The 24,865-nt window shown below is 57.7% G+C and overlaps 1 protein-coding gene across 2 annotated transcripts; it reads left to right on the forward strand.

The window, feature by feature from the left end:
* The first annotated feature begins 429 nt into the window (after positions 1–429).
* Positions 430–20,911, forward strand: TGIF2 (TGFB induced factor homeobox 2). Of its 2 annotated transcripts, none has more exons than XM_055140434.1 (3): positions 430–647; positions 4,358–4,581; positions 18,471–20,911. In XM_055140434.1, the coding sequence occupies exons 2-3, from the start codon at positions 4,390–4,392 to the stop codon at positions 18,990–18,992; spliced, it is 714 nt and encodes a 237-aa protein (XP_054996409.1). In that variant the 5' UTR covers positions 430–647; positions 4,358–4,389; the 3' UTR covers positions 18,993–20,911. The 2 variants fall into 2 exon arrangements, with proteins under 2 accessions (XP_054996409.1, XP_054996410.1); XM_055140435.1 differs by lacking the exon at positions 430–647 and adding an exon at positions 1,264–1,416.
* Positions 20,912–24,865: the final 3,954 nt, after the last annotated feature.

Here is a 24,865-nt window from a genome sequence, read left to right on the forward strand (position 1 = left end):
GCACTTTGGGAGTTGAGAAGGGGCTCGGCCCTAACGGCGGGGATGCCGGGGGAATGGGGGGGGTGGGGCTCGACCCCGGCCTGGCCGCCGGGCCTCAGTTGCCTCCGGGAGCAATGGGAACCACCACCCAGGCACGGCCCCCCCACCCCCCGGCCCCCCAGCATCCGCGTGTGTCGCGGGGCGGGGCGCGCGGCCAGACCCCCGGGCCCCGCGCGCCGCACACAGTAGGCGCTCCGGAAGCGCGCTCGCAAAGGCGCACGGACCACTTCCTGCCCCCCGACGCGGGGTTCCCACCGCGCCTCCGCCGGGGCCATGTGGCATTCCTGCGGGTGGGGGTGGGCGCAGGAAGAAGGTGCCCGCTCGGCGCCGCCCCTCGGGCGCGGTGGGCGGGGCGCAGCCCCTCGCGGCCCCGGCCCGCCCCGCGGGGAGTGGGCGTCGCTCGCCGCGCTCCGCACAAAGTTTGTTTTCTCCCCGCGGGCCGGTGGGGGAGGAGAGGGGATCTGACGTCAGGCCGCGAGGTGCTTTCCAGCCGCGAGCTGTCAGGCCGGGTGTCAGGCCCGGCAGGTACGCGGCGCGCGCGCCCCCCGGCCCCCGCCCGCCGCCGCGTGGACGGAACAGCCGCTCGGAGCCGAGAGGGGGACCGAGAAGTCAGTGCGGGGCGCCGGGGCCGAGGGGGCAGGGGGCGCGGGGCGCGCGGACAACTCGGAAAGTTTCTCCGGCGGGGCGGGGGCGGGGCGGGGGCGTCGGGGGGTCCCCGCCGCGGGGCGCGGGCCGGCCGGGCGGCCGCGAAGCCTCCGAGGCGGGCGGGGGGGACCCTGCCGGGGCGCCCCCCGCCCCGGGCTCCGGCCCAGCCGGGAGCGGGCCGCCCCCGTCCCGGGCCGGGTGGGCGCGCGGGGGGCGGGTTTGTTTGGTTTCAAAAGTGCACGTTGCTAACCGCCGGCCGCCCCCACCCCCCCGGGCGGCCGAGGGGGCGGCGCGGAGTGACAGCTGCGGGCGGGGGCGGCGGCGGCGGGGGCCCGGCCGGGGGTGCCCGGGAGCCCGCGCGAGTTCCCCTCGCTCCGGAACAAAGGAAAGTCTGTGTGCGCGGCATCTGTCACTCCCGGGCGGGCCGCGGCCGCGGGGCGCGTGGGGCCGGCGGCGCCCAGAAAGTTTGCGGCGCGCCGGGACCCCCGGGCCGGGCGGGGGCCGGGGCGCCGCGTCCCGGGCAGGGGGCGGCCAACATGGAGTCCGGGCGGGGGGGCGGCGCGGAGGTGGGAGCCCAGCCCCCTCCCCTCCCCCTCCGGGCCGAGTTCGGAGCACAAAGCCGAGCGCGCAGGCTCGGCCGGCCCCGCGCCCCGGAGACTCCGCCGGCCCCCAGCGGCGGGGGAGGGCGGTGGGAACCAAACTTTTTTCCCTGCCCCGGGGACCGAGCGACACGTGAGTTTTTCTTCTCTTCCCGAGAGCGTCCCCCGCCCCGGCCGGGGTCGCGGGTGCGCCCGGGGGGGAGCCCCCCGAGCTGCCGCCGAGCCCCCCGCGCCCCGGGAGCCATGTGCTCGGGGTCGCCGTGGCCCGCCGCGGCGGAGGCTACGCGCTTTGTGCGGGCGCGCGGCCCGGGGCAGGGTCGGGGCCCGGGCTTTGGGGAGGGCGGCCGGGGGGGTTGTCAGAGAAGTGGGGGCCGCGGGCGGGGGGAGGGGCGCCCGGGGGGCCGCGTCCCGAGCGCTGGATCCGAACCCAGCGCTGCTGTGTGACGTCTGCGGAGACCGTGGGTGGGCTGGTTACCTGGGCTGCCCGGCGGGGGCGGTGCTGGGGTGGGTTTGTAAAGGAGCTGTGCTTTGTGGGTGGGGGGTGGCGGCCGTCGGGGCGATGCTGGGGCTTGCAGCGGCCGGAGGTTGAGGCTCCAGTCGCTTGGGGGCCGGCGGAGTGGCTGGGTGGGAGGGTGTGTGTGTCCGGTGTGTAAGTGGGAAACCCCCTCCCCCTCCTCCTGACTGGGATCAGGGGCGGCCGGAGGACGCGAAGCGCTGAGAGGGGTCATCCCCGCAGCCCACCCACCCCCGGGACCTCGCAGGCAGCCCGGGGTGGAGTTGGTGCAGATCACTCTGAGCAAACCCGGAGCTCGCATCCCCGCCTGTGCAGGGGAGAGGCACCTCGGGGCAGCCTCACCTCCAGGTGTCCCGGCTGGGAGGGGGCACCCTTCCCTCGAAAGCCTGGCCTCGCCAGCCCAGAGATCTGGGCTCGGGCCCAAGTCGAGGAAACAAGCCTGGGAGATGCCAGAGACGGCCGGGCCAGCCTGCCGGGAGCTGTTCTAAAGCCGAGGAGGGAGGAGCTTGAGAGTCTGGCATCTGCCGGGCCTGGAACTTGGGGTTTTAAGATGTAAATGTCTTTTGCGTGTGCGAACAAGAAGTTTGTCATGGAGGGATTTTTTTTGGGGGGGGGTGGGGTGGGGGATGTGCTGCTCACTTGGGTTGTCTTGAGGCAAACCTTTTCCGTTTGACAGGTGGGGGTGGGGGGATCCTTGCCCAGGGTCACACGGTTTAGGGTGACCAGACCCGGTTATGATGGACGAAGGAGGAAGGTGCCTGAGAAACAGCTGCTGGGCGCCGCTGAGCCCTCTGCAGGGCACTCAGAGGTGCTTGGTAAATGACAGATTTCTGTCGAACCACTGAGACTGGGTCTCCCGGGCCCCAGGGGATTGTGCAGACCGCGTCAGTCCATAGGAGGTTTGCCTTGTGTGCAGCTGACCTCATCTGGTCGCCTGTGTCACATGCGGTCCCCCAAGCACTGCCAGGAGCAGTCCCTGAGCAAAGCCAGAAATAGACCTTGAGCAGGGCTGGCAGTGATGCGGACCCCCCCAATAATTAGACTCCACTTGCGGGGGGGAGAACTACTAAGTAGGGAGAGACCCACTATCCCTCCACACCCTACTTCTAGACCATATATATCCTGGAGGAAGGATTTATATATATATATATATATATATATATATATATATATACACACACATTAGTTGTGATGATAACTTAATTCACATATTCTACAACTTAACATTTAACACAACTCGGTAGGTAGGGGTTTTTGTATATTCAAAACTTGTAACCAATTTTAGGAGGGAGTGGGGTGGGGTGTGTGCAGAGGGCTGAACCCCGGGTCTCACCTGTACAAGGCAGAGACCACGGGACTGCAGCCTCAGCCCCAGTGTTAGCGCCTTCTTACCGTCTGTACCACTTAGCTCTTGGACATCTCCACCGCCTCCTTGCTGTTCCATAAAAATGGGATAGAATAATGTGCTTCCTTTCGCTGGGCACAGAATTTCAGGATTCATCCACATTACAGCAGGGATTGGAACTTCATTCCTTTTTGGTTTTTCGGCCCACACACGGCTATCGGGGATCACTCCTGGCTCAGTGCTCACGGATCATTCCTGGCAGGCTTCAGGGACTGTCTGGGGTGCTGGGCTAGAACCCTACCTGGCTTCGAGCTGGCGTACCGCTCTAACCCGGAACATCATCCCTTTTCATGGCCAGATAATGTCCACTCCATGGGGAGACCGTGTTTTCTCCTGGCTTTCGCCGTCATGTACAGTGTTTCTATAAACATCTGTGTAAAAGGTGCCGGAGGTCTGCATGTGTCTTCACTAGACTGCTAGGAGTGAAATTTGCAAGGTCACATGGTAACACTGTTTAACGGCCGTGGAACCTCCGTGGCTTTCTTAATCTCCCTGGGCCGTGTTCGTTTAATCTCTAAAACTATGCTAATGGTAGTGTCTCCCTTACAAGGTCTTTGTGAGAATTAAAGGAGATAATAAATGGTAAAGGGCTCAGTACCTTAGTAATTATTTCTAGAGCAGTCCTGCTTATTAATGAGCTGGCATCTGTATATGGGGGGGTGCACGCCGGAAGGGCTAAGGTCTGCTCCCGGCCTGTGCTCTGAGAACTGGCGGTGAGGGGCCTGAACCTGGGGCCCTGGTGGGCACTTCAGCCCCCCACCCCACCCCCGTGCTGTCTCCGGGCCTGAGTTGCCTCTGTTGGCTTGGTTTTGTTCTGGTATCACACCCAGCGGTGGTCGGGTCATTTCTGGCTCTGCACCCAGGAGTTCCTGCTGGCTGTGCTCGGGGGACCGTGTGGGATGCCGGGGCTCAGAGCTGGGTTGGCTGCGTGCGAGGCAAGCGCCCGACCTGCTGTCCTCTCTCTCCGCCCCAGAATGGAGGCCTTTTGGACTCAGTCCTCGGAGCTTGCCCCGATGGAGGCTTTGGGTCTTGGTTTCCCCCCACTTGGCGTGTCCTAGACTCCAGGGTGGCGTCAGCTTAGAGCCGAGGCGGAGGGTGAGTGAGAGGTGCGGTGCGCAGGGTCATCACTGCCCCTCCCCTTTGTCCCTCTCCCAGGGTTGCCCGGCCCAGCGTAGCCTGCGGACACCATGTCGGACAGTGACCTGGGCGAGGACGAGGGCCTCCTCTCCCTGACCGGCAAGCGGAAGCGCCGGGGGAACCTGCCCAAAGAGTCGGTGAAGATCCTGCGGGACTGGCTGTACTTGCACCGCTATAACGCCTACCCCTCCGAGCAGGAGAAGCTGAGCCTCTCGGGACAGACCAACCTGTCCGTGCTGCAGGTAAGGAAGGCCCCGCAGAGAGATGCTCCAGCGCACCGCGCCGCCTTGGGCCAGCGCCGGCGTTTTCTGGACCTCACTTTCTTCTCGGGACAGATGAGAGCGCAGAGCACTCTAGCAAGCGCCCAGACTCTGGGGATGGGGAGATATACCAAATGTTATTGGTGTCTAGGGATCGAGGGACCGGGATTTGGCCTCTGGCCCCCAGAGCATTGTCTGGGTGACCCCTTGGCTGTAGGGTTCTCCTGATTACAGGCAGGTGGCTAAAAGCCGGGTGGGAGGGGCTCGAGGGAGTGCAGTGGGGAGGGCATTTGCCTTGCACACAGCCAACCCGGGCTCAGTCCCACCCCCACCACACGGCCCAGCATCCCATCTGGTTTCCCAAGCACCGCCACGGAGAATTCCTGAGCTCAGAGCCAGGAGTAACTTCTGAGCATCGCCGGTGTGACCCAAAGAGAAAAAAAATAAAAACCAAGTTAGGCTGGAGCGATAGCACAGCGGGTAGCGGGTAGGGCGTTTGCCTTGCACGCTGCCGACCTGGATTCAATTACCAGCATCCTATATGGTCCCCCCAAGCACCACCAGGAGTAAGTAATTCTTGAGTGCAGAGCCAGGTGTGACCCAAAAAGGAAAAAAAAAAAACCAACTTGGTATTACTATCAGAAAAAGGCAGAAGTCTAGGTTCTGCTTTAAAACGTAGTTGTCCGGGGGCTGGAGCGATGGCACAGCGGGTAGGGCGTTTGCCTTGCACGCGGCCGACCCACGTTCGATTCCCAGCATCCTGTATGGTCCCCTGAGCACCGCCAGGAGTAATTCCTGAGTGCAGAGCCAGGAGTAACCCCTGTGCACTGCCGGGTGTGACCCAGAAAAGCAAAAATAAATAAATTTTTAAAAATAAGTAATAAATAAGTAAATAAAATGTAGTCATCTTCGGGCCAGCTCTGGGGGGATGGGGGTTAGATTTAGCCCTCCTGGCTAAGTTTTTGGGAAAAATGGGTTGGCATTAGAGGTGAAAATGCCTGGGAAGGGACACCCGGGAGGCCGTCCTTCGGCGTTGAGAGAGTGAGGCCGCAGGTGAGACAGCCAAGAGCCCATCCCTGGCGCCGCGTCAGGCCCCCTGAGCACTGCCGGCTAGGGTCAGAGACCAGACAGGCATCCTTTCTGTGTGTGGTGTGGGGACTGGGTGGTCAGCTGGCAGAGCCAGGGCTGGGGAAACGGGGTGCAGCATGGGGGGCTGCCCGGGGCGGCGGCTCGGGGTGCTGAGGGCTCACCCTGAGGTTGGCTGCAAGCAAGAGCTCGGGCTTAGCCCCCGTCGCTCTGTCTGGCCCCTCAGAAGACCACCCCCACTCGGATGTTTATTTACTTACTTTGCTTTTGGTCTACACCCGGAGATGTTCAGGGTTTACTTCCTGCTTTGCACTCAAGGGTCACTCCTGGCAGTGCTCGGCGGGGACCCGAGGGGGTGTCGGAGATAGAACTCGGGTCAGCAGTGCGCGAGGCAAGCGCCTTAGCTGCTGTGCTGCCCGCCCAGCCCCGTCGCCTTCCCCGCTGTGTCCGAGTGCCAGGCACCCGTCCCTTCCCCGTCTCTCGCCCACCCATGTTGGTGTGGGTGGTGCTGAGCAGAGTCTCCTGAGCTCCCGGTGCCTCACTCCCCTTTGGGGGCCCAGCTTCCTGGGAGGGACAGGCCGGCCCTCACCTCGCACTGGAGACCACCGTCCTGCTCCACAGGCCCCCGCCGCTCCCTGTCACCCCGTCCCCCCGGCCCATGACTAGTTCACACTGCGCCTCCCGTGTTAGCCTCCTGGTGAGTACTGGGCCCCGGGGCCTCCTCTCTGGGCCTCCCCTGAGAGAAGGGTCTGGGTTCCCCCAGCATCTGGGAGGGATGGCGAGATGCTCTCGGCCTCGCCATGGGGTGCAGCACGGCTCCGTCCGCTCCCCTCTTTCCATCTCTCCATGCCCTGCTCTTCAGAGGGACCCCCAGGAAGTGGATTAGACATTCTGCCCCTCAAGGAGTGTTTGTTTTTTTGTGGGGGGGGAGGGTGTTGGCAGAGAAGACCTGACTACAGACTTGCAAAAAGGGTCATGATCCTGGCTGGGACCAAAGGTGTGAGCCGGGAGGGTGCAAGCCTGGAGGGCTGCTCGGGGAAGGCTCTGCCCAGGGGTTGCCAGCAGGAGGGCGGAATTCACAGGCCCAAAGGCTGGAGCCTGAGAACCAGTTTTCTGCCTCCAGCTTTGTTCCTTGGCCTCTTCTCTTAAACCCAGAAGGGCAATTTGGATTGCATCCCATCACCAGGAACCGCTCTGCCCTCTGGGTCTGACTCCTTACTAACCCCCCCTCCACCATCCGCTCTTCCGCTCTTTCTGTCCCTGGGGTCCTTGACCTCTCGCTGTGTTTCTGAGTGACCTTCCTGAACTTGGCTGCCATAGTGAAGCATTTTCCTTCTGAGTGCGCTCTCTGAAGTGCTTGCAGTCCCTGTTGAAGCCACAGTGTCTTCTTGGACCTTTACTGGGATGGCTTTTTCTCGGGGAACCTTTCTCTTACCTCTTAGGATAGTTTTATATGGGGCTGGAGTGATAGCACAGCGGGTAGGGTGTTTGCCTGGCACGCGGCTGACCCGGGTTCGATTCCCAGCATCCTATATAGTCCCCTAAGCCAGGAGTGATTCCTGAGTGCAGAGCCAGGAGTAACCCCTGTGCATCGCCAGGTGTGACCCAAAAAGAAAAGAAAAAAAGAACAGCTTTATATTTTTATTGTTTGCAGTGCCTGGGATCAGACTCGGAGCCTCAAGCTGTCAGGCAGGTGCAGGCTACTCAGCCCCCGCCCTGAACCCCCCTCCTTTACTTACTACAGGGAGTTAGGGCCCCGCATGGCAGTGCTTGGAAAGTGTTCCTGGAAGTGTGTGGGGGACCATTGTGGTGCTAGGGACTCAGACCTGAGTTGGCAAGATGCAAGGCAAGCACTGGAACCCCTGAACCCCTGAGCTGTCTCTGCCCTATTTTATTTCTGTACTTCTAAAATTATATTGTTGTTAATTTGGTTTTTGAGTTACAAGCCTCTGTGCTCAGGTAGGGGTTACTCCTTGCTCTGTGCTTAGGGCTCACCACGGGTGGTGTTAGGGGGACCGTATGCCAGGGCAGGGTCAGCCATACGCAAGGCAAAGGCTAGTGCCTTCTTTGCGGGGGTGGGGGAAGAGTGTCCCACCTGGCAGTGCTCAGGGGTTGCTCCTGGCAGTGCTTGGGGGGACCATATGAGATGCCCGCGATTGAAGCTGGGTCAGCCGCCTGCAAGGCAAGTGCTTCTCTCCAGCCCTGGCAAATGCCTCTGAAGCCCAGTACTGTCCAGTCTCTATTTATCTTTATTCTGTTTTATTTTTTGTTCGTTTGGGGTTGTACCCAGCAGTGCTCAGGGCTTCTCCTTGCTCTATATGCAGGAGTTGGTGCTGGTGGTGCTCAGACGGCCCCCGGCAGTGCTGGGGACTCAGCCACATGGAAAGGAAGCACCTTACCCCCATGCTCTCCAACTCCCCCAACGCCTTTTTTTTTTTTCTTTTATGGGTCACACCCAGCGATGCACAGGGGTCACTCCTGGCTCATGCACTCAGGAATTACTCCTGGCAGTGCTCGGGGGACCCTGTGGGATGCTGGGAATTAAACCCGGGTTGGCGGAGAGCAAGGCAAACACCCTACCTGCTGTGCTATCGCTCTAGCCCCTCCCCCAGCACCTTTTAAAGAAGACATTTCATGCCCAGGATGGCCCTAGGTTTACTTCTGTAAGGACTTTTTTGTTCTTTGATGCTTTAGACCACACCTGGCAGTGCTCAGAGCTTACTCCTGGTTCTGTGCTCAGGGATCATTCTTGGCGGGGCTCAGGGCCAAGGAATGAACCCAGGTCCCTGTGTGCCAAGTAAGTTTCCTGCCTGCTGTACTCTCTCTCAGCCCCGATATATATATATTTTTTAAATCCAAGTGGTCAGGGTCACTCCTGACAGTGCTCAGGGACCCATATGGGACACCAGGGATGAACCCTGCGTCAGTTGTCTGCTAAGTAAGCACCTTATTCACTTTGCTATCTCTCCAAACCCCCATGACTTTGCATGGCCAGGATGCCCTGGGGTCAGCCCTGGGCGCCACACTGCGTCCCTAGGGCTGTGGAGTGTGACTGGTGACTCCTGGTCACCACAGAGTGTCCCCGCCACAATCTTTGTGTTTGTCTTTTGATCACTGAGGGCTCCTCCCAGTTCTGTGCTTGATGGCTGCTCCTTGGGTGCCTGGAAGGGGGCCCTGTGGCACTGGGGATCAAATCCGGTCACCGCACATCTCTGTAGCCTCTTCCCCCAATTAAAATGTTTGGGGGCCAGAGAGGTAGTAGAGGAAGGGTGCTTGCCTTATATTGCAGCAGACCCAGGTTCAATCCCTGGTACCATAAAATCTCCCGAGCACTGTCAGGGGTGATGCCTGAGCGTAGAGCCAGGAGTCAGGCCTGAGCACTGCCCAGTATGGATGAAGAAAACAAAAAAGAGAAAGAAACAAGAAAAATTGTTTTATGGCCCACACTCCAAGACTCCAGACATCATTATCGAGTCATTTTTATTATCGTGTCACTTAAGAATGAGCAGACATAAAACTGCGAACAAAAAGAACAATGAGTGCTTTTGACCTCTTATGGGTAGCTCTAAAATAACCAAACAATGGGCTGGGTGCTGCTTTGCATTCTGGAAGCCTGGGTTGAATCCCCAGCACCACATGGGCCCCTAAGCACCGCCAGGTGTGGCCTGATGGTAGCAGTGATTAAGGGGCCCGCTGCCCGAGGTAAACATCTGGAGCCTTAGGTGGTTCCAGCCTTCGGCATCAGAGAGGCTGTGGTGCTGTGTGGGCGTACGGAGGGACTGCTCCACCGCAGGCCAGGAAGGTCCCAATCGGATAATAATGGGAGCACAGAGCTGGCGCATTCTTGTGGCTGACCAGTGGGCCCAAGGCCAACACGGTGAGATCCTGGGGCCGCTTGGGGAAGCAGAGGAGTGGGCTGGACGGAGATGAGCAGGGGAAGGGGCCGCTGGGGTCCTGGGGCCCCGGGGCCCCAGGGCCCCGGACACGGTAGGTGATCCCGAGCCAAGAAGGGGGTACCAGGAGGGAAGGGCAGAGAGTGAGGACAGGTAAGACCATGCTGAGTTGGGAAGCAGTGGGACCCTCTGGCAGGGGAGCCCCAACCCGTCCCAGTCTTGTGCTCAGAGGCCTCATGGGCACCTCGGCTTCTTGATTGAGGGTTGGTTCTTTCCGGACCACGGGTGCTCAGGGCTCGCTCCAGCCCCTGTGCTCGGGGGTCACTCCAGCAGAGCTTGGGACCACCTGGGATGCCAGGGGTTGAGTCTGGGTCAGATGCATGCTAGGTAAGGGCCCTACCCGCTGTAGGTATTGTTGCTCTGGCCTGATTGGTAGCTTGCTTGCTTATTTATTTATTTATTTATTTGCAGGGGGGTGGGGGCAGGGACACAGCAATGATCAAAACTCGCTCCTGGCTCTGCACTCAGGAATCCCTCCTTTGGCGCGGGGAGAGCAGTGTCTCCCTGCCACCGACGCTGGCCCCTGGCATCTGGGAGACCTGAGGGCCACTTTACCATCCCTGTCTGAGGAACCGGCCCCCTCCCCCCCTCCCCGTGCTCCCTGCAGCTTGGTGGACCGGAAGGTGCTCCAGGAGTACCTACTTCACCTGCAGGAGGCCTGGAGCTTGCTTGGCCCCAGGACTGAGCCAGCAGTCGCCCCTGAGCACCGGCAGGTGTGCCCCACCCCCACCCTGTATCCCCACACCATCTCCCATCTCATGCCCCCCCAAAATGAGAACTCTAGACGCCTAGTCGTATCAGGTATATCCAGATGTTTAGCTCAGTACACGTTCATTAAATAACAAAAAAAACTAGGTGTTGGAAAAAAATCATCCTGAAACCCAAGCTGGAAACAAAGTTAGCTTAAACCCTTGGAGGCAGCTCTTTGCCCAGTACTTAACTTCTCTAGGATTGTCGTTAGAAAAAAAAAAAGGTCGGGCCACACCCAGCATTGCTTGGGGGGTTGCTCCTGGCCGTGGACAGACCCCAACGGTGATCGGGACCAAGGCTCCTACATGCCAAGGCCTGTGCTCAGCCTGTTGAGCCCTGCCCCTCGCCCTACATTTCATTTTGTAATTAGTAACTTTCGCAAAGATCCACAGGAAAGACGGTCCTGAGGCACCCCTGGTGCCAGTCACCTGACTTAAACAAGCCGCTTAAAGATCACCGATTTCTGCCGGCCTTGTTTTCACTCTCCTTGGGGACATCCTTTTGATTGTCTCCTTTGACCAGCACTGAAGTGATCTCATTAGCAAGTCAATGAGTCATTTAACTAACTGGTGTGCTGGTGCTTGCCCGAGGCCAGACAGTTGGAAGAAGGGTAAGACAGAGAGGGGGGGGAAAAAAAGGCTTTTGTGCAGGAGTTTTGCAGGTCCTTGTGCCTGTGAGCCGACTTGATTTTGCTCCAGTGGGCTGAGCCGCCTGTTGGCGCGGGAGAGGTCGGGTCTGTCCCCTGGCTGGGTGACAGTGTGGGGTGTGCCGCAAACACTGCAGCCTCTGACCTGGAGCGGGAGGATTCCCTGCAGTCACCAGGGAGGAGCCTGGAGGGACGCACCTCTGGAAGCATTTGGTGGTTCTCTTGTTTGGGGGCCCTGCCCCGGGGGGGGGGGGTGCTCAGGGCTGACTCCTGGCTCTGCACTCAGGGGTGACTCCGAGCAGGCTCTAGGACCCTATGGGATTCCAGGACCCAGACCACCGGGTGCAAGGCCAGTGTCCTACCCGCTGCCCTGCGGAGGCTTACTTCAGTGAAGTCCTGATAGACTGAAGGGAGGAGCGGGAGGGGGCGAGCTGGCCGGCCTCTGGTGTGGGGGGCCCGTGGCCAGAAGGGAACGGAGCAGGCTGGGCAGCCAGCCTCCCTTGGGCCTGGCCACCTTTGGGGGCTGCTCTCCAACAACTGCCTTCCCACCCCCACCCCCTGTTGTTTCTTGGTCCTGTGTGAGTCCTTTTGCCTCACTAAAGGGCTTGGCTCCCCGGGACAGGCTAACCTGTTGGCTTCTAAATAGGGGCCACATCCAACAGTGCTCAGGGGCAGCTCCCAGCTCTGTGCTTAGCTGTTGCTCCCGTTGGTGCTTTGGGGGGACGCTGTGGTCCATCAGCTGCATACAGGGCGAGTGCCCACCCCGCCCCCTCCTCCAGGGCCCCCTCCAGTGCTAGAGTGTGTTTGAAAATCCCACGGGGCTGGGTTGATGGTGCAGTGGATAGGGCCTTTGCCTTGCACACAGCTGACCTGGCTTCAGTCCCTGGCACTTCCCAGCCCCATCCGACCAGGAATGATCCCTGATTCCAGAGCCAGGAGTAAGCTCTGAGCACTGCAGGGTGAGGCCCCAAACCCTCCCCCCCAAAGAAAAATCAAAGCAAATAAATAAAACCCAGACACCTGACTGCCCAGCACCTCCATTGGATCTGTAAGGCAGATGAGCAGTAGCCATCTGTTTATTTCTGTGGTGCTGGGGTTGGACCCGGAACACTGTCCATCCACTCAGCTACATTCCTGGCCCTGGTTTTTTCCTGATTCATATCCAGTCAGTTGCTTTCATTTTTTATTATTACATTTTTTTTTTTGGCTTTTTGTGTCGCACCCAGCGATGCTCAGGGGTTACTCTTGTCTCTGTACTCAAATTACTCCTGGCAGTGCTTGGGGACCATACGGGATAGCGGGGATCGAACCTAGGTTGGCTGCATACAAGGCAGACGCCCTGTCTGCTGTGCTATCGCTCCGTTCCCCAGCCAGTTGCTTTTAAAGGCCCCTGGAGCTAGACGGTCACGCCACAGACTGATGTTTTAGAAAGCGCCCTCTGTCCATCAGTTCTTGTTCTCCTTTTGCTTGGCAAGAAGTGACAGTTGAAGGTCCTGCATCTCCTTCAGACACTCCCTGTTGCAGAAGGTGACCTTCCTCTGTCCGGGTGCCTTTCCCTTTGACAGTCATTCCTCTTGTGTCCTTCAGTCCAGCTGCTGATACAAACAAAGGCCAAAAAATGGCCGTAGAAGCAGCTTGCGGCTGGGCTCTCTTGTCCGACAGGCTTTCAGAGAGACGGCTTCTCTGTTTCCCTGTGTCCGTCGGAGAGGTCGCTTGGCCATTCTCCTGACCACTTCCCTCAAGGACCTTGAGTGGAAGAGGCGGGGTGGGGGGGGAGCCACATGTGTTTTTCCTGACTTGGTCCTGACTTTGGCAGCTGGACAAAGCTATAGAAAAAAGTTCTGGGGCTGGTGGGGTAGTACAATGGGTAGGGCACTTGCCTTGCACACAGCCAACCCAGGTTTGATCCCCGGCATCCCATAGGGTCCCCCAAGCCCTGTCAGAAGTAATTCCTGAGTGCAGAGCCAGGAGTAACCCCTGAGCATTGCTGGTTGTGGCCCCCAAACTAAAGTTCTACAGAAAAGGTCCTTAGCCTGTTCCTGCAGCTGCCACCAACGGTACTCCAGGGCCTCCTGCCCTTCCTGGCCCCCTCCAGCTGGGGGAGTTTCTGTTGGATGAGACAAAACAAGACAGTGGGCTTGCCAGGTTTGCTGCACTCTAGCTGGAGTTGGTGGGGCGGGGAAGGAGGGAGTTTGGAGTTTGTGCTGTTCTCTCAGAACTGCAGGCCGAAAGGGGAGGTGCGGCGAGGGGCAAGGTACTCTCTCACATGCTGCCAAAGTGCTTGGGTCACCTCACGAGACTGCGTTCTCAGCAGTAGCTCTGGTCCCGCCTTAGCACAGGCGTCCTGATGGTGCCCCTCGTGTCTGGGGGAGAGGGCGAGGGCAGGGCCCCCGGCAGCCCCCAGGTTACCTGGAAAGGCAGCGCGGTGTGGAGGGCTGGAAACTGCTCGGCCTTTCTCGGGGCGGTAGAGCTGGTCTGGCTCAGCTCCCAGCCTTTGTGCTTGTGACCTTGAGCAAGTGCCTCACCCTCACGGGGCTCCAGCAGCACATCACGGAGGATGGAGAGCATCTCCCAGCCCGCTGTCTAGGCTGTGGAAGAGGAAATGAATAATCAATGGGAAACACTTGAGGCAACCCTGAGGGCCTGAGGGTGGGCTCAGTGGCCGAGCACTTGCTTTGCCCTGCTAAGACCCAGCCAAGCAGGGAGATCAGCACTGGGGTCATGGGTTCAAATCCAGCTGCCACTGCCAGTGGGGGTGTGGCTCTAACATGCTCTTCCCACCCTGAGTCGTCTGCAGGGCTTTGGGGGCGCTGTCCTACCCTCTGGGCTTGTCCGCAGATTGACGTGAAGCAGTCGGGGTGGGCAGCAGGGCACCTGGAATTCACGGGCTTGGTTAGTTTCCTGTTTCCTTCCTGGGTCACCCCCCCCTTGGCCTTCCCTCTTCTTGGGGCTCCCCTTAGCTGTGCCCGGCCTGCATTCCGCCTGCTGTTGGTGTGTGTGCCCCTGTATGGGAGCGACCCTAGCAGTAGCGACACTGGATGAGCCTCAGGACCTAGCACCCAGCATGAATGAATGAATGAATGAATGAATGAATGGAGCTTTTGAGGGGGGCAAGAGAACCGGCTCTGTCCAGTCCCTGGGTCGTACGTGTGGGTCACCCGTGACAGGAGTGCGGAGCAGCTCTATGCACTGGCTCCTGCTGTGTCGCTGACTGGCTGGGTAGAGGCGGACCATCTGTTCGGTGGGTTTGGAGGGCTCCCCTGGGCATGCACCAAGAAGGTGGCGGTGGGGAGAAGCTAGTCCGGGGCTTGTTAAGTATCCCGCACATGTCCGAGAACTCACAGGGCCACAGCCCCTGGCTCCCAGCATCCCGGCAGTGGGGGGGGGGGGGGGTCCCTGCTTCTCCCTGTGGCCGCTGACACAGCTGCTGTTGGTATCTGCGGGGAAGCAGCATAGACCGAGTGTGACGCTGAGACCAGGTCGCTCTCTGGCCCGCCAGCAGCTGCCGGTGTTGGTCAGGGATCAGCCCTGCCGGGACCTGGCCACGGCCGTGCCTTTCCCGCGACTCCTCGCTCAGCTTTCCCAGGACCGTCTCTCTCCTCACTTCCCGGGAGGGCCTGTGTCCCTGGCCTCCCGCTTCCCTGTGCGCTGCCCCTCCTTCCACTCCCGTCTGCTTCCTTCCTGGCCTTGCCAGGTGCCTGTTCGCCCTCCGCGTGCATTGCCCGTCTCCACAACTAGATGGCCTCTCGGTGCCGCGGAGCAGGCTGTCTGCGTGCTGCGGCACGGAGCCCTGGGAGGGGAGGCGGGCAGCAAAGTGAGACTCGGTCTCTGAATAGACTTCCCTGGCGCGGCCGCCCCGCGAGAGACACTGAGAGGCATGTAGCCGAGTAGCCTGGGAATGTCCTTCGGCCGAGCCGGGGCCCGGCGTACACGCACGCTCAGGGATTTCCCTCACTAACGTGGGAGTTGGGCTGCGACGGGGACCGTTAGAAGGGGCAGTACCGGCGTCCCGTGCAGCTCCTGAAACTCGGGAGTCCACAGATGCTCCCGGAGAGGTGCCTGGGCCCCTCCTGGCACACACAGTTCCTGATGTTCCTCCCTCCCACCGTGGCAGAGATCTGATGGCGTTTTCTCCTGGGGTGGCCCCTCCGGGTGAGGACCAGAGGAAAATGAATTTGGACGAAAATGGGAGATGGAGAGGGCTGGGGGATGGCTTAGGGGGGCTGGCGCATCTGCCTTGCATGCCAGGGGCCAGGCTCCGTCCTGAGAACAGCCCCGTCCCCCGGGTACCACCACAAGTGACACCCAGCATCAGTGAATGTCGCTCACAAACAAACGTTAATTACGGTTGTTGGGGTTTTGTTTGGGGGCCGTACTCGCGATGCTAAGAGGTTGCTTCTGGCTTTGTGCTCAGGAATTACTCCTGGCGGTGCGCGGTGGATCCAACCCAGGTTGACCACATACAAGGCAAATGTTCTACGTGCTGTATTATCACCATGCCAGCCTTGAATTTTATGTTTTTAAATTTTGTATTTGTGAACGTACACCATTCATGCAGTTAAGAACCTGTCTTCTAGGAGCCAGAGAGATAGTACCACAGGTAAGGCGTTTGCCTTGCACGCAGCCTACCCAGATTCGATCCCTGTAACCCATGTGCTCCCGTAAACAGCTAGGTTTAGCTCCAAAACTAAAAAACAGAAACTAACACTAGAAACCAGGGCTGGAGACAGTAACAGTGGGTAGGGCAATTTCCCTGCACATGGCCTACCTCAGTTCAGAACTCAGCACCCCATGTGGTCCCCCAGGCCCTGCCAGGAGTGAACCCTGATTTCATAGCTTGGTAGGAATAAGCCCTGAGCATTGCCTGGTTGTGGCCCGAAAACAACAGTGTAAGACAAACGGTTTTCCAGGGTTGTCGGGACCGTTTTGTGGGTTAGATGCTTGCCTTGCACGCTGCTTGACCTGTTTGGTCCCTAGTACCTCTAGGACCATAAGATACCCCCAATCCAGAAGCCAAGAGTAGTGCCTAAGCATCACTGGTTGTGGCTCCACAAATGCTTGCGCCCCCCCCTCCACTCCCCTCACTCTCCCCAAAAAAGCAAAAGCAACTTAACTAGTTTAATGGCTGACTCTTGGAGGGGGCAGGCCCTGCAGTGCTCAGGGATGGTTCTGGCTGTGCTTGGGGCACCAGGTGATGCTGCCGGGCTAGAACCCGGGCTCCCTCGTACACAGTACATGCTCCAGCCCTCTGAGCCGTCTCGCTGGCTCTCTGCCATTTGACTCACACAGTGCCCAAGTGAGTCATTCTTGTCAAGTCTCCATGTCGGCAGGAATGCGAGAACAGAGGAGGAGAGGATGTAAATAGTTCACCTTCCAGGTGGTTGAGATTGATGCCGCCACAGGTTCCTGTTGCTCATGAACTATTCACACTTTTCCTGGGCGGTTAAATACCTCGTGGTATCGTTTCTTCTCATATGAAGAAGCTATAGTCGGCCCCACACCAGCCACGCTGAAAGATGAATTTGGATCCACTTCCTCTGCACTGGCCCTAACTGATCAGTCTTCCATCAGCCAAGACTTGGAGGAGTGTGCACACTTCAGGTGAAGAAGTCATTCAGGAGAAGAGGAAATGTGGTGTGCAGAAGGGTGTGCACTGAACATAATGTGTGTCAAAAGTCATCACTTTCACTGTCCTAGTGGAAGAAAAAATACAAGCACAGGGCCTGAGTGAGGTGTGCTGAGTAATTTCACATTCAGAGGATGAGAAGGGTTTCCAGTAAAACTCCTTGCGACGCTATAACTAGACCTTTGGTCCTTGCAGGGGGTGCGTGAGGGGGGCTAACCTGCAGCCTCAGCCTCATCTGGGCAGTAGGAAACTTGACCGCTACCCAGAGTGGGTAATTCACCCCCTGAAGAGGCTTGGTGGGAGGGCCCTGAGCTGGGAGACGGTATTATCAGAGTCCAGGCCGAGCCAAGGCAGCGTGTGTAGGTCTAGTCTGACTTTAGTCGCAGCACCCAACAGCGAGAAATTTCATGCCTCATGCATGGGACTGAAAATGGAACTAAACAGTCAGCCCGACAGGAATAGGGCTAAGGTCAATGATCCCTTTCTCAGCAGTGTGGAAGAAAAAGACTTGGGAGATGTGGGTTGGATTCACATTGAAGCAGATCCTGGTGTGCTTGGAAACTGATTTTGGGGCTGGAGCGATAGCGCAGCAGGTAGGGCGTTTGCCTTGCATGCAGCTGACCCGGGTTCAATCCCCGGCATCCCATATGGTCCCCCAAGCACCTCCAGGAGTAATTCCTGAGTGCAGAGCCAGAAGTAACCCCTGAGCATAGCTGGGTGTGACCCAAAAACCAAAAAAAAAAGTCATTTTTCTTCCACCTGACAGCCCCTTGATGCGTCATATCTCTGTTTCTCTGACCTGCAGCAAGGGCTATAGAAATTCAGGAGTAAATTACTCTGATACCCCCTCCTCCATCGCCTGTGTCCAGTTGGGCATCCAGTCTCATTTCCCAGATAGAGCAAATATTCGTCATTTCCCTGAATGTCACTTGACGACTAACCTTTTGTCCTTGCTTCCATTCCGTTCTCCATTGCAGGCTGCTGCTTTGTTTAAAACTCTCCCTGGTGGGGCTGGAGCAATAGCACAGCGAGTAGGGCGTTTGCCTTGCACGCGGCCGACCCGGGTTCGATTCCCAGTATCCCATATGGTCCCCTGAGCACCGCCAGGGGTAATTCCTGAGTGCAGAGCCAGAAACAACCCCTGTGCATCACTGGGTGTGACCAAAAAGAAAAAAGAAAAAAAACTCCCTCTGGTTTGTCATCAGCCGGGAATAAGGAACCATGAGGAATAAATTGTAGTTAGCCCTGTGCTCCCACCTTACAGTCTCGGAGCTCCTCATGTGCGCCAGCAAGTTTTCGATTCCTCTGAATCGGAGGGTGGAGGTGTGGGGAGTAGGAAACCTTTCTGCTGCCAAGGGCACATAGATGGGTACATACATACTGTAATCTGGGGTCATACGATCCAGACAGACCAGCCCTGGAGCTGGTGAGAAGTCTGTCCCGTCACGTCCGGGCACTGTGTTTCCCAGCCCCTAATTTGTTTTTTTGCGGGGGGGGGGTCACACCTGGTGATGCACAGTTGTTACTCCTGGCTCTGTACTCAGGAATTACCTCTGGCGGTGCTCAGGGGACCATATGGGATGCTGGGAATCGAACCCGGGTCAGCCTCGTGCAAGGCAAACGCCCTACCCGCTGTGCTATCGCTCCAGCCCCACTGCTCCTAACTTATACATTTATTCTTAGCTGCCCCTGAGGCCTGGGGTCACGTCTGCATGGCCGGGTTATGTGGCCCTGTCCTGGGGCCAGGACGGAGACGCACCCCCGCGGTTTTTGCTTGCGTGAACTGACTGTTCTCTTCCACTCGTTCCAGATCTGTAACTGGTTCATCAATGCCCGGCGGCGGCTGCTCCCAGACATGCTTCGGAAGGACGGCAAAGACCCCAACCAGTTCACCATCTCCCGCCGCGGGGGGAAGGCCTCCGAGGCAGCCCTGTCCCGCGGCGGCAGCCCCTCCATGCTGGCGCTGTCCGTGCCAGCGCCTGCCAATGTGCTCTCCTTGTCCGTGTGCTCCGTGCCGCTTCACTCGGGCCAGGGGGAGAAGCCGGCCGCTCCTTTCCCACAGGTGGAGCTGGAGCCCCCCAAGCCCCTGGCCGCCCCCAGCAGCACCCTCACCCTGCTGACCAGGGCTGACGCCGGGAGCCCCACCGGTGGACTCTTCAACACGCCGCCGCCCACCCCCCCGGAGCAGGACAAGGAGGACTTCAGCAGCTTCCAGCTGCTGGTGGAGGTGGCGCTCCAGCGGGCGGCCGAGATGGAGCTCCAGAAGCAGCAGGACCCGGCGCTGCCCTTGCTGCACACGCCTCCCCCCTTAGTCTCCGAAAACCCCAAGTAGGCACCTGCCCCGCAGGGGCGCTCGAGGCCTGAGCCAGCTGTCCCGGGGCTCCACGCTGGCTCCCCCTCGCGCGGAGGGTTTTCTTTGGATCACTGCCGAACACTGGGGTCGCCGCCTCCGCCAGAGGTCTTTGGCGGGGAGACGGCAGCTGGTGGCACTGCACCGTGATGAGGTGCGCCCCCTCCCCGCCCCCCTCCCGCCCCGCGTTTCTCCAGGCCGCCTCAGTGAGGAGACCGAGAGACGGGAGGCGGGCTGGGTGCTGCCGCCGCTGTTCCTCCAGAGATCCCAGCACATCTTCATACCACCCTGCTTCCTGGGCTGGGCACACGGAACCTGTCCTGGGTCCAGGCTGCCCCTGAGCCGGTGCTCACAGTGTCACGCCCGAGTCCGGAGAGTCCAAGTTCATCTGCGTGAACAGAAGAGAACCTTGGCGGACAGAACAGAACTGACTCCAATTGAATGTTTAGGTTTTCACTAAACTTTGAGTTGATTGTCCTCTTTTGCTGTGGTTTGGATCAATGGGAGGCACGAGCCCAGGCAGGCGTGGGGAAGCGCGTGCGGCGGGTGACGGAGTCCGACAGACTGGGGGCGACCCTCCACTGCCGCGGTGGGCTTTGCTTGAGAAGGGATGTTTGTGTTTGGGGGACCAGCAGATCTCTGCAAAATTCCAAATGGTTCTTTTATTGTTGGGTTTGGTTTACAAAAGAAGAAGGAAAAAAAACTTGTATGGGCTTTGGCTTTTCTGTATCAGACACAGAAGGGGAAGCCAGAGCCAGGGAGTGGGTCCAAGCAGAGAATCGGACCAAACCGTCTAGGCACAGAGCAGAAAGGAGAAAACCAGAGTTGTTTCCTTTTTTAGTTTCTTTTTTTTTTTTTTAAGCTGTATTTGGGAGTAGGGGGAAAGTAAGCTAGACTGAGGCAGTGGGTGTTTTTGTTTTCCCTCTTTTTCCCCCCACCTCACCCCTGTTTATTTCTTTTCTTTTTTTCTCTGAACCGTTTACCCTGCAGCCTCTGCTTTCCTTTAGGAGCTTGGGTTTAGTGGGCCAGTAAGTCACGTGCTCCCAGCGGCTCTTGTTGGGAGAGGACAGAGCCACCTACTGGCCAGAAGTCCCCAGCCGGGGACTCCAGCCCTGGCTCTCCCCAGGACTCGGACAGGAAACTGTTCTGGAGGAAGTGGAGAGTAGTGCTTCCCGCCCGACAGACCGCCTTCCCAGGAGGCTGGGGTCAGAAATCCGGTTAAGGAGCAGCTTTCCTTAAAGGGGGGTTAGAGGTGCCTTCCCTGACTCCACGGGAGAAGGTAACAGTCGGTCTCGGGCTCAGTCTCATTTCTGACTTTGCTCTCCTCCTGGACAGCATTCCGGAGCAGCAGAGCCCATCTCTGTATCTTAAGAAACACTAATCCTAGGTTCTTATTAGCCAGATGTTTTTGTTCTGAATATCATTAGTGGGCCATCCAGGAGACAGGTCAGGGGTCCCCCCATTTCTGGGGCACTTGTGGGAGTTCTTCCTGGGCGTGGCTGCCTGGAGTGGCCTGGCCTTTCGGGGATGAGCCCCCCACTTCTAGAGACTTGACCTCCCCAGAACTGTAGGAGTGGAGATGGCTTCAGGAGAGAGCTTGGCTCCCCGAGGGCCAGGTGTGGTGGGCTCCTTGCCTCCCTCCGCCGCTTCCTCTTGTGCCTTCTTTTTGCGTGGCCCAGGGGGATCAGGGATCCTCACCCTCCTGAGGTCCAGCTGAGAGAAAACCAGCACGGCAGCTTTAAGGTGAGTGGGAGTCGCTGGCACACCCCCTCCACCCACCCACGTCTCTGTCCAGACCTGGCAGGACAGTTGCCAAGTGCTTGCGGCGGGGACTCTGGAAGTACAGGGCTGGGGGGTTTCCCTTCCCACAGTGCACTGAGCAGTCGAGGGGGCTGGGGGCGAGCGCCGTGCTGCTGAATTCTGGTTGGCATCCCCCCTAGCGCGAGACGGCAAGGCCTGCGGGGAGGGCAGCCCTGCTCGGTGTGGCTGGGAGAAAACCTAGAGAAGCACAGTTACCCCATTCAGTTCTCTGAGCAAGAAACTACTGTAAATAATTTGGTTTTGTCTTTTGTCAAATAAAGTTGTTTTTGGTTTTTAGTAGGTTTTTTTTAAGCAGAATTTTGGGGGTTTTTTTTGGGGGGGGGTGTTGTGTTTTTAAATTCTAATGTGGGAAGCTGCTGGGTTTTGCTGTCCCGTTCACCAACCTCTCTGGCAATGGTCTGCAAGCACTATGCTCCCTGCATCCTTATTTCCCGGACCTCCACCCTATTCCATATCCGATTCATCACAGTGTACAGAGGCTAATGTCTCCCGAGCGGGGCGAGTCAGCCTTCCCTGGCATCAGCCGTCAGGTTTTGGAATTTCTGAGTGATGAGGTAACCTAAGGGACGAGCAACTTCTCTTTTCCCGGCTCCCAACGAGCAAGGGGGAAGACTGCAGCACACCGTCTGATGCCAGGAGGGAAAGCAGAGAAGAGACGGACCGAGGCATCTGAAACCAGGCCCACCTCTGAACTTCCCTGTTCGCAAGCAAGTAATCCCTTTGTGTAAGCTATCTGGATTGCGTTTCTGCCACAAGGAAATGTCTACACTGGTTGCAGCCAAACTGCAGAGATTGAGGTCTGTAATAGTACCTGTGCGATATTCACCTCGTGATCCTTAATGTTTGGACGCACACAAGAGTGACATCCTGGATGGTCAGGGTAGTTTGGGGCTGGGGAGGTGGCACAAAGAAAGAGGTGGAGCACACGCTTTGCAGGTGAAAACCCTGAGTTCTGTCTCTAGCACTGCAGGGTTGCCTGGCACCAGTGCCCCTCCCACCAGGGGGTGTGGAGGGACATTGAGCTTAATACAGCCAGTATTAAGTGTATAGCAAGGACACGAACTCAAGCCCTTCATGCTTTCAAAGCACCCTGAGGTCTTCCCAGACTGTTGGTGGTTTGGGGGGCTTGGGTTGCATCTTGTTTTGAGCAGCAGCCGGTGTATTCAAGGGCCCTGTGCTCAGGAGACCATTTCGGGTGTGGAGAGACCCAGGTTGCTTGCATGCACAGCGTGTGCTCAAGTCCTATAAGGCATCTCCCTAATCCCTTGTTTCAACTAGCAGTTACCGCCTCTCAGCATGGCCGGGGGCGAAGCACTAGAGATGTTCTAAGTCAACTTCTAGGTCTCTAACACTGCACCTGCACATAGGATAATCTCTCCCACAGGTCCTCAGTTGAGAAATGTGGAGATTGAGAAACAGGAGAGGGCACAGTGAGTGGGTAGGGCACTTGTTTGCATGTGGCCAACCTGGGTTTGATTCCTGGCACAGCCCACGTCCCCTGAGCTTAGAGTCAAGGAGTAAACCCTGACCATCACCCGGCAGGGCATTACCTTGCCTGCAGCTGACCCGAGTTCAATCCACAGTACCCAGTATGGTCCCCCCAAGCCCACTAGGAGTGGTCTCCGAGTGCAGAGATGAGTAAGCCCAGAGCACCTCTGGGTGTGACCAAAAAACAAAGCCTCCACTCCCTTCTTTTTTTTTTTTTTCTTTTTGGGTCACACCTAGCGATGCACAGGGGTTACTCCTGGCTCTGCACTCAGGAATTACTCCTAGCGGTGCTTGGGGGACCATATGGGATGCCGGGGATCGAACCCGGGTTGGCCGCGTGCAAGGCAAACGCCCTACCCGCTGTGCTATCGCTCCGGCCCCAAGCCTCCACTCCCTTAACTCATCCCAAACGCATCCCAATATTTCCCGTTGATTCTGTCTCAAATTTGGACACTCATCTGTGGGGCTTGTCAGAAACTGAACATACTGGAAGCACTATTCTAAATTTCTCATTTCACATCCAGAAAACGAACAGTACTATAAAACGGGAAGTGATCTGGATTGTTCAACTGTCTCAGGAGAGAAAACTTTAAAAATATTTTTCAGTGAACTGAAACCCAAAGTTTCTTGAGCCTGGGCCAGAACAACAGTCGAGCCAATGGTTCTCTCGCCTGTGGCCAACTGCAGTTGGTCCCTGGTACACAGGCACCCACCTGATCTGCCAGCAGTGATCCCTGAGTGTAAGCCCTGACTCTTGGGGACCCCTCAAAAGTTGCTTGTGCCTAAAGATTCAAGTTGATGAGATCTCTGAGCAGACGCTCCGGATCCTGAAAGCTGGCAGGGACAGACGGCTCTTCTCGAGCTGAGAATGTTATCCAAGGGAGACCTGCCTTTTCTGAACTAGTCTCATTTTCTTAAAATAAGTTTTTATTTTTGGAGCCCTCTTAAATACTTAAGTAATAAGCCAAATTACCAGATGTTGAAGATTGGTCTTCAGACATCGCCATTAAAGGCATGTTTGCAGGGCTGGAGAGTTAGTACAGCGGCTGGTACTGCATGCAGCCAAGCCAGGCTCAGTCCCCAGCATCCCATACGGTCCTGAGCCCCTCCAGGAGAGACCCTGAGTGCAGAGCAAGGAGTAAGCCCTGAGCTCTTGTGGACAACCCCCCCGCCACACACAAACACACAACCCCCCCAAAGGCCTGTGGTTTTAGCAGCAAAAAACTGCACCCGTACCTCAGTGGCTGCCCAACCATGCAGCAGGGTTTAACTAAGATATTGGAAGTTTTGCTTTTTGCTTTTTTTTTGGGGGGGGTCACACCCAGCAATGCACAGGGGTTACTCCTGGCAGTGCTCAGGGGACCATAATAGGATGCTGAGATTTGAACCCCGGTCGGCCGCATACAAGGCAAACCGCCCGACCCACTGTGCTGTCGCTCCAGCCCAGATATTGGAAGTTTTATGAGTTATTTTTTGTTTTGCTTTTGGGGCCATATGTGATGATATTCAGGCTATTCTTGCTCTGCACTCAGGAATTACTCCCTGCGGTGCCAAGGGGAACCACATTGGATGCTGGGGGTTGAACCCAGGCCAGCCACATGTAAGGCCAGTGCCCTGCCCGCTGTACTATCCAGTTCCGAGGTTTGTGGTTTTGCTGTTTTGGCATCGTCCCTATTGGGCTCAGGACCATACACAGTGCTAAGGGTTTAGACTAGAATCAGTCGCATGCAAGGCAAGTACTTTAGTCCCTCTACTACTCTTTCTGGCCCCAGAAGCTATTAGTTTTAGTACTAATGACTTTCTCCAAGCTCTGAATAGCTATAAAAATCCTATAAATTGGAGGAAGCCACTCAAATGCGGCAGATTGCCAAAACATCACCCGGGGTTTCAAGTAAGTCTGTTTTTACCAGCCCTTCTCTATGACGTTACACTATCTCTCTAGCCCCAGAAATAGCTTTTAAATACACGTCTGCTCCTGAGTCTTTTTTTTTTTGATGGTTTGGTTTTGGTTTGGTTTGGGGGCCATACCTGGTCGTACTCAGAAGCTACTCTTGACTCTGTGCTCAGGGTTACTCCTGGCAGTACTCAGAGGACCATTTACGGTTCTGGGAGTCTAACCAAGGCCAGCTTATGAAAGGCAATTGCTTTAACCCCTTCACTCTCTCCGGCCCTGCTCCCTATGATTTTATTGGAGGGAAGGCCACGTACCCAGCAATGCTCAGGGATTACTCTTGGCTCTGTACTTAGGAATTACTTCTGGCAGTATTCAGGTGACTGTATGGGATGCCGGGACCAAACCTGGGGTGCTACATGCAAGTGTGTAAGCGCCCACCCACTGTGCTGTTCTCTCAGCCCACTCTGCCCCTCCTTTGGTGCTTGGTCTTGAGGCCTCAGGGCTTACTCCTGGTTCCGTATTTCTGGTGGGCGCTCGGGACCATTTGGGATGCCAGGAACCAAACTCAGGTTGGCCACGTGTAAGACAAATGCCCTACCTGTATTTCTGGTGGGCGCTGGGGACCATAAGGAATGCCAGGAACCAAACTCTA

This window comes from Sorex araneus, chromosome 5 (genome assembly GCF_027595985.1).
Source record: "Sorex araneus isolate mSorAra2 chromosome 5, mSorAra2.pri, whole genome shotgun sequence".
Classification (NCBI taxonomy): domain Eukaryota; kingdom Metazoa; phylum Chordata; class Mammalia; order Eulipotyphla; family Soricidae; genus Sorex; species Sorex araneus.

Excerpts from the sequence above, each read along its gene's own strand:
- TGIF2 (XM_055140434.1), top strand. The coding sequence starts at position 4,390 with ATGTCGGACAGTGACCTGGGCGAGGACGAGGGCCTCCTCTCCCTGACC. Across the intron at positions 4,582-18,470 it reads CCAACCTGTCCGTGCTGCAG|ATCTGTAACTGGTTCATCAA; the intron begins GTAAGGAAGGCC and ends CACTCGTTCCAG.